The following is a 15368-nucleotide window of genomic DNA, read 5'->3' on the forward strand; positions in this document are numbered from 1 at the left end:
ATAACAACACACAACCTTATCTAGCGCTTGGTATGTGCCAGGTGCTGTTCTAAGCAACATCCACGATTAACTAGCAATTTTCACAACATCCCTGTGAGGTAAGGACTATTCCTACACTCCTGGTACAGATGAGGGAACTAAGAGGTGAAGTAAATTGCTCAAGGCGATGCAGCTAGCAGGACGTGGTAGAGCTGGTTTCAAACCCAAGTATTCTGCCCAAAGTGTCTGCTTTAACCACTAAACTGCTCTCTTAAATGGCCTGAACTTGGAGTCCGACTTCCTAACTGATCATTCAACACATCTCTGATAGCCACTGTTCTTTTCTTTCATGGCCCTTATCATTGCTTGTATCTGTGTATGGCTGTGGTGACTTGAGAAAGTTCTCTATGGCTGTCTTAGTCTACAAGCTTAGTGAGGAAACACACAGTATATGTCTGGCCCATGGAAGATATACACAGATACTTGAGATATACACAAATTCTTGAGATATACAAAAATACTTGTTGAATGGCTGTTTCTGGTCTATCACCCAGAATAGGAATTATGCACCCACCAGATCCCTAGAGTATTAACTCATGTAATCCTCACAGCAACCTGGTGAGGGAGGGACTACCCCTTACCCTCATTTTACCAATGAAGGACCTAGGAGATAAAGTGAGTTACTCAAGATCACATGGCCCAGTAGTGGAAAGTCGAGACACATGTGACCGCATGTGAGTGGATTAGTGACGAGGACATGGCAGATGCTCGATGACCTGTGTCTAATTTCAATCAAACTACAGTGGTTCTAGATCCAATTCACCTCAATGTTTTTGTTTCATACATTTGACATTTGTGTTAGCAGGAGCATATTTTGTATTATATATCTTGGAAATTATATTGTGGGAAATTTCAAACATACAGAAACTAGAGAGAAGAGTATGAATTCCCATATACCCATGACCTAGGTTTATAATTATTTAATAATTTGCCATATATGTTTTATCCATCATTTTGCGAAAATATTTTAAAACAAATCACTTTTTTTGTATAATTTTTTTTAACTTTTAGGTTCAGGAGTACATGTGCAGGTTTGTTATATAGATAAATTGATCATCATGGGGATTGTACAGATTATTTCATCACCACAATAATTGGCATAGTACCCAGTAGGTAGCTTTTCCTCCTCATCCTCCACCCTCCACCCTCATGTAGGCCACAGTGTCTGTTGTTTCCTTCGTGTCTAGTGAATTCACACATTAAGATATTTGAATACTAAATACTTTAGTTTGCATATTTTAAAAATAAGTATTTTGTGTGTAACCATAGTACTCTTGTCATACCTAGCATAGTTAACAAAAATTACTTAAAATCATGTAAAACAAGTTCAGATATCCTAAATTGTACCAAAACTACACCTTTTTTCTTGTTCTTTTTTCTTTTTGGTAGAAATGGGGCCTCCTTATGTTGCCCTGGCTGGTCTCAAACTCCCAGGCTCAAGTGATCCTCCTGCCTTAGCCTCCCAAAGTAACGGGATTACAGGCGCTAGCCACTGCACCCAGACAAAATACACTTTTACTGGCAATTTCTTTGAGCCCAAATCCAAATAAGACCCATGCGTTATATTTGGTTTTTATGTCTTTCAGGTAGAACAGTGTCTCCCCTTTGTTTTCTTGTCAGTGAAGCCTTGATGAAACCATTTGACATGGGTCCTGCAGGATGTCTCACTTTGTGAGTTTGTCTGCTTCTTTGTAGGGTTAACTTGTTCCTCTATCCCTTGTATTTCTTTTAAAAGATGGAAGTTAGAGCTAAATGCTTGATTAGATTTAGATGAAACCTTCTGGGCAAGACTTCTTCCCAGGTGTTGCTGTGCACTTCGTGTTACATCACATCAGGATGCACAGAGTGTCTGCTTGTCCCATTATTTGGGTCTACAATTGGTCAGTGGGTCTAGGAAGGAAGTGATCCGAGGTGATGACTGGCATGCTGCAAACTTTCATCTAGTGATTTAAGTCATGATGCTTGCCCGAATTACCTGTTTTATTTGAAACTGCAAAATGGTAATTTTCTTTTTTTTTTTTTTTTTTTTTGAGACGGAGTCTCACTCTGTCGCCCAGGCTAGAGTGCAGTGGCGCGATCTCGGCTCACTGCAAGCTCCGCCTCCCGGGTTCATGCCATTCTCTTGCCTCAGCCTCCTGAGTATCTGGGACTACAGGCTCCCACCACCACGCCCGGCTGATCTTTAGTATTTTTAGTAGAGACGGGGTTTCACCGTGTTAGCCAGGATGGTCTCGGTCTCCTGACCTTGTGATCTGCCTGCCTCGGCCTCCCAAAGGGTAATTTTCTTATTCTATCATTTATTCTTCATTTATTAGCTAGAATTTCTGCAGTTAAAAATTTTGTCTCATCATGTAGCACCATTTGACTACCCTACAATTCAATTCTTACAGGAAAGAAAGGATAAATACTCTCTTCTTTCCATTTAATTATCAAGTTTCAAGTAAGGAGTTGATATAATAGTTACTTCCAGTGGTGACGAGAGATGTTTTATTAATGATGTTTTAAGATCTCTAAATCAAAATCCCAGAATGCATGTTTCTTCCCATCACCAGGAAAGTGAGTTTAAGCTATTAGTACTTGGAATATATTTTAAAGTAGCAAAATGTTTCATTTAGTAATAAAATCAAACAGTAAGCCCTCCTTCTCTGACCCCCAACCCCCCTTCCCAAGCAACCACTGATCTCCTTTTTTTTTTTTTTAAATACAGACGGGGTCTCTCTATGCTGTCTAAGTTGGTCTTGAACCCCTTGGCTCAAGGGATCCTCCCACCTTGACCTCTCAAAATGCTGGGATTACAGGTGTGAGCCACACTGTGCCTGATCTGATCTGATCTGATCTGATCTGTCACCACAGATTAGTTTGCATTTTCTAGAGTTTTGTATAAATGGAATCACATCATATATACTCTCTTTTTGTCTGGCTTCTTTCACTCAGCGTCATTACTTTGAGACTGTTTCTCATATATATCAATAGTTCATTGCTTTTTGTTTCTAAGCAGCATCCTCTTGCATGGATATATTGCAAATTGTCCAGCCATCTATTGATGAATATTTGGCTCATAGCTATTATGAATAATACCACCGTGAACTTTCACGTACAGATCTTTGTATGAACATATACTTTCTTTATTCATAGGTAAACCAAGAATGTAATGCCTTGATTATATGATAGTTGCAGGTTTAACTTTTCTAGAAACCACCAAAGTTTCTTCCAAAGTATTATATCATTTTACATTCTCACTGGCAGGGCATGAGAGCTCTAATTGCTCCATGTCCTTACCATCACTCGATGTAGTCTTTTTAATTTTTGCAATCTTTTTTCTTGTGATACTGATCAATTTTAACTGTAGCACCTGAAGCTATATAAGGGTATGTCCTATAAACTTCATGGGATTTTTGTACATGTTCAATAAAGTGACAACTTTGTACTTTAGTATCTAAAAATCAGGAACATGCTTTTGAATTGTTTAAACACAATCCACAGAATTAAAAAACAAAATCAGAAGCCATCCACAATTATACTAATTGTCAACTGAAGTTTTACACTTCATACTTGAGTTATAACAGTCAATATCTAGTAGGGAATACTGAAAATGGTTTCAGAGTCTCATCCTGTTGTACTCTATTGGGAAGGTTTCTTGAGCAGATATGTGACTGGCCAAAGGTGGGTACAACCAAAACCAGACCAGCAAGTAAAAGTTCTACCACAGCTTCTGTAGTTTCCACTTTTTATGTTTTGTCAGTTAAAAGTGAACAACGAGAATTAAATACTTATCTTTACATATTTACAAGGTATGTTATGAAGTATATTTGCTTATAAACATATAAAAATACTTATTGGCTGGGCGCAATGGCTCACACCTGTAATCCCAGCACTTTGGGAGGCCGAGGTGGGTGGATCATGGGGTCAGGAGATCAAGACCATCCTGGCTAACACGGTGAAACCCTGTCTCTACTAAAAAGCTACCATGCCTGGCATATATATTTTAATGAAACCAGAAATTTTGAAGCAGCCTTGGCGTTTCCTTTAAATTTGTCTGGAAATGACCATTGTATTAGCTTCATGGAAAGGACTCACCAGCTTCTTGGTCTAAGGCTAACGTGGTGATCATTTGTCTAAGGCTAGAAAGGTACTAATGAGATGTAAACTATAAGGAGAGAAAAAGAAGATGAGGGCTTTTCCTGGAGGCTGATAGCTAAAACTCAAAGGATTCTAGAAAATGACACAGTAGCAGCCTTTCTTGTCTTTTTCTTTCCGTGTCGGTTCTGGTGAAGAAGGAAGTTACTGCTCTTGAAATTTCCTTATAACTTGGACAAGTTAATGGAAAGCTTAATCTACATTCGTTCTAATCTTTGCTAATGCCTTCTGGGTATGCTGCCTTAAGTTGCTGTACTAACTGTGTCCTTCCTATGTTACTTGTCTTTAATGATCCAGATCTGCTTTATTTCCAATTAAAATCATTGGAAACTCATCATAATCCTTTACTCTGAGGATCTGTCTTTGAAATGTATAGATTTTTTCCAAAACTGCCTCGACCTGTGACTCAAAAGACCAATAGGAAGCCCTCACCAGTCTTGATATTCTGTTGTCTCATGGCTCCAACCAAACTCTTCTTGTTCTGCTTTATCTAAAATATCTAGCCAGCCTGCTGTGTTATCTGTCACACACTGCTTTGCATAGGAATCTTAAGTGATTGGGTCATAACCCATTAGAAAATAGAACTGGATTAACTGGATGATGAGTGCCGACTTGCCCACACACTTCCCCCACTGACCACCAGGAGCCAAGAGAATGTTGCTGAGTCCCAATTTTTGCAGTTTTAATAAGTGTGTAGTGGTGTCTCCATGTGGCTTTAATTTGCATTTCCTCAGTGACTAATGACCGTGAGCATCTTTTCATGTGCTTAGTTGCCATCTCTATTCCTTGTTGAAGTATCTGTTTAAATCTTTTGCCTGGTTTTTATTGGATTGCTTGTTTTCCTATTGCTGAGTTTTGAGAGTTCTTGTGTATTCTAGATATAAAGTCATTTATCAGCGATGAGCTTTGTATAGATTTTCTTTCAGTCTATGGATTATCCCTTCAATCTCTTAACAGTGTCTTTTGAAGAGCAGAAGTTTTAATTTTGATGAAGTCATTTGTATCCATTTTTTTAATAGATTGTGTTGGGTGTCGTATCTTTAAAATCTTTGCTTAATCTGGCTGGGCGTGCTGGCTCACGCCTGTAATCCCAGCACTTTGAGAGGCCGAGGCAGGTGAATCACCTGAGGTCAGGAGTTCAACACCAGCCTGGCCAATGTGAGGACACCCTGCCTCTACTAAAAATATAAAAATTAGCTAGGCATGGTGGTGGGTGCCTGTAGTCTCAGCTACTTGGGAGGCTGAGGCAGGAGAATTGCTTGAACCCGGGAGGTGGAGGTTGCAGTGAGCTGAGATCGTGCCATTGCACTCCAGCGCCTGGGTGACAAGAGCAAAAAACTCCGTCTCAAAAAAAAAAAGTTCTTTGCTTAATCCAAGGTCATAAAAATTTTCTTCTATCTTTTCTCCTACCAGTGTTAATAGTGTTAGGTTTTCCATATAGATCTATGATCTATTTAGGGTTAATTTTTGTGTGTGGTACAGTGTCTAAATCCATTTTTCTGCATATATATAATCCAATGGTTTATAATAATCTTTTTTGAAAGATCACTATCTGCTCTCTACTGCATTGCCCTTGTGCCTTTATCAAATATCAATTGCCCATATATGCATGGGTTTATTTCTAGACTCTCTAGTCTGTGCCATTGATCTGTTTATCTATCTTGATGCCAGTACCCTGTTGTTTTGATTATTATAGCTTTATAATAATTCTTGAAATCAGATACTGTTAGTCTTCAAACTTTGTTGGTGGTGTTGTTTTTCACAGGTGTTTTGATTATTCCAAGTCCTTATCATTTGCATATGCATTTTAGGATCAGGTTAACAATTTCCACACCAAAAAAAGCCTCCTGGGATTTTGATTGGGATTGCTGTTTGATTGGAATTAGCTTATAGTTTAATTTGTAGAAAACTAACTGAACTGATTACAGTGCATATGTCCTAAAACCAAGAACATTTCTCTTCCATAGCCACAGTACAATTACCCAAATCAGAAAAATAACAATACAATACTATGACCTATAGACATTATTCATATTTCAGAAGTTCCCTTACTAATGTCCTGTATAGCAAAGGAATCCACATGTTGTATTTAGTTGTGTTAAACAGAAATTATGGGCAGTCATTGTTTTGGACTGAGCTCCTGCACTAGGCTCCAGCAGACCTGAGCAAACCAAAGTGGAGTCACTCATCCTGTGTGCCACGTGATCAAACTTGAAACTTCAAGGAAGCAGGTAGATCTCCAAACAGACCAGTTTCCCTGAAAACAGGAGATTCAGTCTGCCTGAGTCTGTGTAATAAGGAAGTCTGCTTTGCTTTAACTTTATGAAAAAGCAACCTGAAGTGACATGACAATAGCCAATCCACTTTTTCTTCCCTCTTGTTCTGTTTTCTTTGTTTCTACCTTACCCACTGTTCCACCATTTCTCGGTAAAAGCTCTCCTTCTATTTTGCAGAATGGAGGCTGCCCTGATTAATGAATAGTGAATAAAAGTCAATTAGCTCCATAACTAAATTTGCTGTAATTTTGTCTTTTCACATTATTTTGTCTTTTTAGTTCCTTCAATCTGGAAAATTTGGAGAAAGTACATTTTAACATTACGCAAGGGATTCTTGGGCTTTCATAAACACTAGTGTGTCTCTTTGATTATGGACTATCTCCATGGATTTCAGTTTGAACTATACAAAGTATTTGTGTTTATAGAAACCTTCCTGAAAGATTTAGAACATGGGGCTGGTTTCAGCCAGATCTTTGTTATAATTTATTTGCCTTCGTCAGGCAAGGAAGTAGGTTCAATATTGACTGTGCTATAAAACAAGAAAAAGGTATTTCCCTGTATGTAACACTTTTTAAAAGCAGTGTAGAATAAACCCACATATGAAGAAAACTAGGCTGCAAAATTCTGCAAAGGGGTATGATGAGATTTGTCTTTTAGCACAATCCTTAAAAACTCTGGGAGGCAAGTTCTCTTAAAATAGAAATTTTTAAAATCAGAAGAATTTACACTTACATTCTTATATTCTAAAAATAGCACGGATAGGTATTTAAAAAATATAGCATCTCCGGGAATAAGAAGGAAAAGAGGTGCTAACGGATTTTGCTTGCCTTTGAATTTTACTTACTTTCTCCATACTACGTTAAATGGTTAAAATAAGTATGGAAACAGTTTTCATGCAGAAAAAAATGAAAATTTTTTGGATGAGAATAGGAAGAAACAATACATATACAAGTTAAAGTCTTAAATTATTTCTTAATTATGGTCATTATTTAATGCAAGTAAATAAACATTCAGTGGCTTTCACAATGTTTTGGCTGATGCAGGTTGCTCATGGAGATTTTATAGAACAATTTCACTTATTGTAAATAGCTAGGTGAGTGGAATGGAGTCAGAAAGGGTAGCGACAACAGAGGGAAAATCATTAATGTATGGGAATTGTCTGTGTAAGCACTTAAGCGCTTTCAAGAAGCCACAGACCTGGCCACCACTCCTTGCCGAAAGTCTTCAATTCATGGAAACTGAAAATTTATCTCCCTGGTTTTGCTGGACCAACCCTTCTCCAACTCTCCAGACACCAACTAGGTATTCTATAGTTCAGTTCTGATACTGTCTACCTGGAGCTAGGTCTCACAGGTGAAGAGCTCGGTCTACAAGACTGCCCCGACTTTACATACCAACCACAAGTCCAGGTTGGCACTTGTGCTTCTTTCTGACGGCTACAAATCGAGGATTCACACGACCTCCTCCTTGGACTCTGTCATTTGCTATGATGGCTCATAGCACTCAGGAAAACACTTATGTTTGGCAGTTTATTATAATGGATATGATAAATGATATAGATGATTAGGTACCCAGGTAGAGGTCTGAAAGGTTCCAAAGCACAGGAGTTTCTGTCCCCATGGCGTTGGGGTACACCAATCTCTCAGCTTGTGATTGTGTTCACCAACCCAGAAGCTGTCTGAACCCTGGACTTTATGGAGCCTTCCTCATTTAGGCATGATCAGTTGCTAACATGATCAGTCACTAACTCCATTTCCAGCCCTTCTCCTCTCCCTGACGATGGGGGTGGGGCTGCAGGTTCCAAGCATCTTGGACTGCTTAGTCTTTCAGTGACCAGCCACCATCCTGGAGCCCACCAAGAGTTGCCTCATTAGAAGAAAAGACAATTGCTGTCACTCAGGAAGTTCCAAGGGATTGGGAGCTCAGCGTCAGGACTGGGGTCCAAATATTAAGAACAAAAGATGGAAAGATGTACCTAGCACCCCTGTTGATCAGGAAATTACAACCGCTTTAGGAGCCCTAGGCCAGGAACTGGAGGCAGAGACCAAATATTATTATGTCACAGACATGGTACTTACAACTAACAATACTGCGTTATATACTTATTTACACAAATGTTTGTTACGAGGGTAATTGCATGTTAACTGCTCTTACCATAATAAAATAAAAATTTTTGAAAACATATTCTTTTTTATCTAGATTTAGCAACTTTTTAGCATTCTGCCACATTTGCTTTCTCTCCCTCTCACCACACACACACACATACGTGTGCACACACACACTTTGTTGTTGCTGCTGAACAATTTAGAAGAAACTAAGTTGTAAACATCATAACACTTCATCTCTAAATACTGTAGCATGTATCGCCTGAAAACAAGAATTTTCTGTATAATCAAAATCCTACTATCATACCCAAGAAATTTATCAGGGATATGATAATCTTATTTAATATATGGTTTATATTCAAATTTCCCTCATTGTCTTCAACTTTTCCTTTATAAGTAGACCAGTTCCTCTACCTTTAATTTGTTTTTAAAGCTTTTATAAGGTTGATTATTTTTAAACAGCCCAAGCCAGTTATCTTGCAGAGTGCCCCCCAACCTGGACTTGACTAAGGTGATGGAATGTATTTCCCATTAGATCCTGTGAGGAGGCATCATGTCATTTTGTCCCTTTATTGGTGGTGCTAAATTCGATGATCACACATACACTTTGCTGGAGCCTTACTTGTTTCAAACATGTAGTAAGGTTCCAGTGATGGGGGCATTGTGGCATTCACAGTAGCCAAAGGTGGGAGCAACCCAAATGTCTGTCAACAGATGCATGAATTAGCAGATTACAGTGTATATGTAAGTGGGAATATTGTTCAGCTATAAAAAGGAATGAAGTACTGATGCATGCTACAACATGGATGAACCTCAAAACCTTGATGTTAAACAAAGGTCTACAAAAAACTTGATGTTAAACAAAAGTCTACAAAAGGTCACATATTATACCATTCCATTCATATGAATATCAAGAGTGTGTAAATCCACAGAAACAGAATACAGCCAGGTACAGTGGCTCACACCTGTCATCCCAGCACTTTGGAAGACCGAGGCAGGTGGATCGGTGGAGCTCAGGAGTTCGAGATTAGCCTGGGCAACATGGCAAGATCCTATCTTTACAAAAACTACAAAAATTAGCCAGGTATCATGGTGCGCACCTCTAGTCCCAGCTACTTGGGAGGCTAAGGTGGTAGGATCACCTGAGCCCAAGAGGTCGAGGCTGCAGTGAGCCATGTTTATGCCATGGCACTCCAGCCTGAGTGACAAAGTGAGACCCTGTCTCAGAAAAAAAAAAAAAAGAAACAGACTTCAGATTGGTAATTGCCAGTGGTGGAGCTGAGGGAGGTATGGGGAGTAACTGCTTAATGGGTAAAGGGTTTTATTTTGAAATAAGGGGATGTTTGGGAACTAGATGGTGGTAGTAGTTGTACAACATTGTGAATTAAATGCCACCAGAGTGTTCTCTTTAAAATCGCTGGTTTTTTATGTTATGTGAATTTCACTTAAATTTAAAAAAAAAAAAAAAAAAGGACCAGGCGCAGTGGCTCACGCTTGTAATCCCAGCACTTTGGGAGGCTGAGGTGGGTGGATCACCTGAGGTCAGGAGTTCTAGACCAGCCTGGCAAACATGGCGAAATCCCGCCTCTACTAAAAATACAAAAATTAGCCAGCCATAGTGGCACGTGCCTGTAATCCCAGCTACTTGTGAGGCTGAGGCAGGAGAATCACTTGAACCCGGGAGGTGGAGGTTCAGTGAGCCGAGATCACACCACTGCACTCCAGTCTGGGCAACAAAGTGAGACTCCGTTTCAAAAAAAAAAAGTGAGTGAGGGACAGCTTCCTCAACAATCTGGAGAAAGTAGAATCTATGAGAGCTAAGTGAAAATAGAGTGCCATTGATAGGAAGCCAAGTTGTGGTTTTTAATCCAGAATAGAGATAAATCAACCCAGCTAAAATTCAGGCCTTCAACTCAACTTGGTTTGTGAATCTAGACAACTTTTAAAGTTATCAACATAAGTTTCGAGAGCTGCACAATGTAACAGCGTAGACCTTTGTATCTTCCTCTTCTCTTTGAACTGCAATTTAGAAGAATCAGATTACCCTGAATTGCTTAATGAGATAAAAATAGAAAATAGAGGTTATCTAGTCACCTAGTTTTTATAGTGTTTTCTTGTTTCAATCCGGTTTAGAATCAGAGGATTACAGGGCCAGGTGCAGTGGCTCATGCCTGTAATCCCAACACTTTGGGAGGCCTAGGTGGGTGGATCACCTGAGGTCAGGAGTTCAAGACCAGCCTGGCCATCATGGTGAAACCCCGTCTCTACTAAAACTACAAAAATTAGCTGGGCATGGTAGCACATGCCTGTAATCCCAGCTATATTCGGGAGGCTGAGGCAGGAGAATCCCTTGAACCCAAGAGGCAGAGGTTGCAGTGAGCTGAGATCATGTCATCGCACTCCAGCCTGGGCAATGGAGTGAGACTCTGTCTCAAAAAAAAAAAAAGAAAGAAAGGATTACAAAACTATTGTGATGCTCTTTATGATTTGAAACAAAAAATGTATGCAGTATCTAGAGTGGGAATTTAAATTAGAACAACTTCTTTGGATAGCAAAATATCAAAGTGTATCAGCTGACAAAGATGTTTCTGCTTAGCCATCCAGTATTTTACTTCTTTTTTTTTGAGACAGAGTCTTGCCCTGTCACCTGGGCTGAAGTGCAACGGTGCAATCTCGGCTCACTGCAACCTCTGCCTCCCAGGTTCGAACAATTCTCCTGCCTCAGCCTCCCAAGTAGCTGGGATTACAGGTGCCTGCCACCACGCCCAGCTAATTTTTGTATTTTTAGTAGAGACGGGGTTTCACCATGTTGGCCAGGCTGGTCTCAAACGTCTGACCTCATGATCCACCTGCCTCGGCCTCCCAAAGTGCTGGGATTGCAAGCGTGAGCCACCGTGCCCAGCCGTATTTTACTTCTTATTATCTTATGGAAGTAAATCAAAATGTGGGCAAACTTTATGCAAGATTACATTTATAGAGAAAAATTGTTAGAATCACAGATGTTTAAAATGAAGAGAATGGTTGAATTAGCACTGGTAATCAATAGAATATTGATCAGTCGTTAAAAATAACATTGTAATACCAAACAGCTAATGTGAAATAATTGTAAGTGATAAAATACAGAATATTTAAAAATGTGTGGTCAGCCATATTAAAGAAACATAACCTGTTCATAGGGGGAAAAAGGCCAAAAGGAAAATTTTAAGAGTAATTTTTGTTGAGTGACAGGAACTTGCCTGATGTCCCATCTGCAGCTACATTTTGCAGTCTCCAAATGTGTAATAGTAAAGAAAGTTATTATAACAGTGGCTCACATTTGATGAATACCAGTTCTGTGCCAGGAACTGTACACCCTCATGTTATTTATTCCCTTTGTGGCGTTTGGAAACAGGAGCTGTCATAAGCCCATTTTACTGGCAATGGAATTGAAGATCAAGAGCTCATAGAATTTGTCCCGGGTCAGGAAGCTAGAGAGTGGCAAATTCCAATTAGCAGTTCCATTCCAGACCTACATCTTAACTATTATACATGCAAAACATGTAATGAGCATTAAAGAGATATGCAGCACGTATAGAAAATAGAAAATAGAGGTTATCTAGTTACCTAGTTTTTATAGTGTTTTCTTCTTCTTCTTTTTTTTTTTTTTGAGAGGAGTCTCTCTCTTGTTGCCCAGCCTGGAGTGCAGTGGTGCGATCTCGGCTCACTACAACCTCCGTCTCTTGGGTTTAAGCGATTCTCCTGCCTCAACCTCCGAAATAGCTGGGATTACAGGCGCCCACCACCACACCCCACCAATTTTTGTATTTTTAGTAGAGATGGGGTTTCTCCATGTTGGCCAGGCTGGTCTCAAATTCCTGACCTCAGGTATCCACCCACCTCAGCCTCCCAAAGTGCTGGGATTACAGTCACGAGCCACTGTGCCCGGCTGTGTTTTCTTCTTTTGATGTAAAACATGTAATGAGCATTAAAGAGATATGCAGCATGTATTCAGGTAGCCGGGGTTCGGTTAGTGAAATATTGAATTAGTAGCTTGGGGACATTATTTTTGGATCTGTTCCTGGCTCACTCTATGATTAAAATTAGGTCAGTTTGCTTTTGGTGTCAGTTTTTCCATCTTTGTAGAAAGGAAAACAGAACCTCCCACTTGCCTGCTTCTTTATGCTTACGAACCTGCTTAAGCACCTGTATGTAATAAGTTAGTCTACAGTGTTATTACCATTAGCTGGAGGATAGCGTGGCTTTGTGAAAAAGTGCATGGGTTTAAGGATTAGGCAGATCCAGCTGCAAATCCTTTGGATGCTCAAATTCCCTGAGCCTCAGTTTCTACAACTGTAAAATGGGGCAGTAACGTGTACCTTGGGGTTTCAAAGAGGAATAAATGAGATGCCCTATATACAGTGAAGGATAATGGTTCTCCACTCAATAACTATTCTTTCCCTGCCCTATTTCACTGTAGCTTATCTGATCAAACTTTGAGTACAAAAGAATGAGGCCCACGTGTTTCCTGTCATTTTTTTGCACATCTTACCAAAATAAACAGAAAACTAACCAATAGTGGCAAATCATCAGTACTCAGATCTGGATAGAAGAAAGCAGAGGAAGCAAAATGGAATGATCCTGGTAGGAATGAGGGCAGAGGGCACTCTTTACAGCGTGCTTTGGACTCATGGAAGCTTTTCTGGTGGGTCCAGAAGGTAACAGGATACCCCACAGAGGTGTGGAGGACACATGCTACCTTAACCTTTCATCCAGTCTTTTAACCTTTAACAAACTCTGGAGAGAGCAGCAAGTCAGTTTCCTGACTGGGTTCAATGATATATCTGAGAAATTTATTGATTTATATGTATCAAGAAATATAAATAGTCCAGGTGCGGTGGCTGACGTCTGTAATCCCAACACTTTGGGAGGCTGAGGCGGGTGGATCACTTGAGGTCAGGAGTTTGAGACCAGCCTGGCCAACATGGCAAAACCCTGTCTCTACTAAAAAATACAAAAATTAGCTGGGCGTGGTGGTGCGCGCCTGTAATCCTTGCTACCTGGAAGGCTGAGGCAGGAGAATCGCTTGAACCCAGGAGGCAGAGGCTGCAGTGAGCCAAGTGCACCCATGCACTCTAGTGTGGGCAACAGAGCGAGACTCCATCTCAAAAAAAAAAAAAAAAAGAACAAGAAAGAAAGAAAAAATATAAATGAATGTTCTATTTTTGGTAAAACATGTATGTCAGTATATATGTATATATTTCAATAACAGATTAAACGCTATTTCTCAGATACTTTGGTGGATCATTTGGGGACAGGGTTGTCTTTAACAAAGTTGATTGGCAGTGGATAAGAGTTTGGGGGTGGAAATGAACCCTAGATTGGAGACTGCAGTGTGTTATAGAAGAGAAAGCAGCAATGGCATTCCTTAAAGTCATAGTAGCTGACATTTAGTGAAGATTTGCTATGTGCCAGGCTTTATGTCTTCATGTACATTCTCTTGTTAGCATGTTTCTCTTTTCATAATTTTTTAATTGTAGTATATAACATAGACATTTTAAAAATGTATAGCTGAGCTTCATGTGTTACTTGAAGGTAACCATTCTTGTCACTACCACCCAAGTCAAGTTTTGACAGTTTTTGCCCCGTGTATTTTGAAGCTATGTTATTAGGTGCATAAACAATTAGGATTGCTCTCTCATTATCACATGTTGCAAGAAGTGATGCATGCTAAGATCTGAAGAGTCCCACCTTTGCTATTTCTGTCTCTGACAGTAGAGTTCCTGAAAATGAAGTTTGTTGCTAGAATGTGCCCTCTTTGTGGGCACATGAATAATGGCTGCTTGGTCAAGGTAGGAAGATGGAATTTTCTGTAGCAGGAAATTCTCTACATCCCTCCTGTCGGTGATGATTCTTCCATATGTTCACATAGGGGAGCCAATGTAAAGCTATGACTAAGTAGTTAGACCTTAACATCAGACAGATCAACCATTTATATGCTGTGTGGCTTGGGCAACTCACTTAACCCTTCGATAAGCTTCCATTCTCTCTTTTTTAAAAAGAACATTATGGCTCGGTGTTTCCTCTACCCATTCCTTCCACCTCCCCCTTCAAAAATAAAGAGTACTGTGGCTACTTTATTGGTATGTGGCTATACGAGGATTAAATAAAAATACCTTGGCAGGGTCCATAACACAATGCTTGGCATATAGTAAACACCCAATAAATGTTAAATAATACTGTGTCATTACTGTCTTGTTATATTACCTTACCTGAACTGAGGCTCAGTTTGACATATCTTATATGTATTAATCCCCCTGCCATGGGCCACTGCAGTGAGCAGATACTAACAGACTGATTCCATGAGACTTTTTCTTTTCTTACAGGGCCGATGTCCATTGGAATCACTGTGATGCTGATCACACACAACTATTCGTTCCTTTACATCCCTTATTTGATGTGGCTTTACTTTGACTGGCATACCCCAGAGCGAGGAGGCAGGAGATCCAGCTGGATCAAAAATTGGACTCTTTGGAAACACTTTAAGGACTATTTTCCAATTCATGTGAGTACAGTTGTTTTATAAAGTATTATTTTGATTTAGGAGAAGAGTGGAAATTTGTTTTCATCACATATATCTCAAGCTTCTTTTTCAGAGGGGATGTCTTAGTCTGTTTTGTGCTGCTGTAACAGAATACCAAAGACTAGGTAATTTATAAAGAAAACAAATTTTTTTCTCACAGTTGTGGAGGCTGGGATCTGGCAAGATACCAAAAATGCTGGCATCTGGCAAGAGCCTTCCTGCTGCATCAGCCCACAGCGCAAGGTGGAAGGG

At 39.7% G+C, this 15368-nt stretch overlaps 2 protein-coding genes and 1 pseudogene across 2 annotated transcripts in view; 1 reads left to right on the forward strand and 2 right to left on the reverse strand.

Moving 5' to 3' along the window:
* Nucleotides 1-15368, reverse strand: part of FARSB (phenylalanyl-tRNA synthetase subunit beta) — a 228268-nt gene that overhangs the window by 101460 nt on the left and 111440 nt on the right. The window lies entirely within an intron of this gene.
* MOGAT1 (monoacylglycerol O-acyltransferase 1) overlaps nucleotides 1-15368 on the forward strand; it is a 38357-nt gene that overhangs the window by 1830 nt on the left and 21159 nt on the right. Inside the window, exon 2 of the mRNA XM_003818674.5 lies at nucleotides 14920-15098. Coding sequence (XP_003818722.3) covers nucleotides 14920-15098 — 179 coding nt within the window. The remainder of the gene's footprint in view (nucleotides 1-14919; nucleotides 15099-15368) is intronic.
* LOC103786117 (ras-related protein R-Ras2-like) lies at nucleotides 4252-7305 on the reverse strand (annotated as a pseudogene).

Source organism: Pan paniscus, chromosome 13, assembly GCF_029289425.2.
Source record: "Pan paniscus chromosome 13, NHGRI_mPanPan1-v2.0_pri, whole genome shotgun sequence".
NCBI classification, from domain to species: domain Eukaryota; kingdom Metazoa; phylum Chordata; class Mammalia; order Primates; family Hominidae; genus Pan; species Pan paniscus.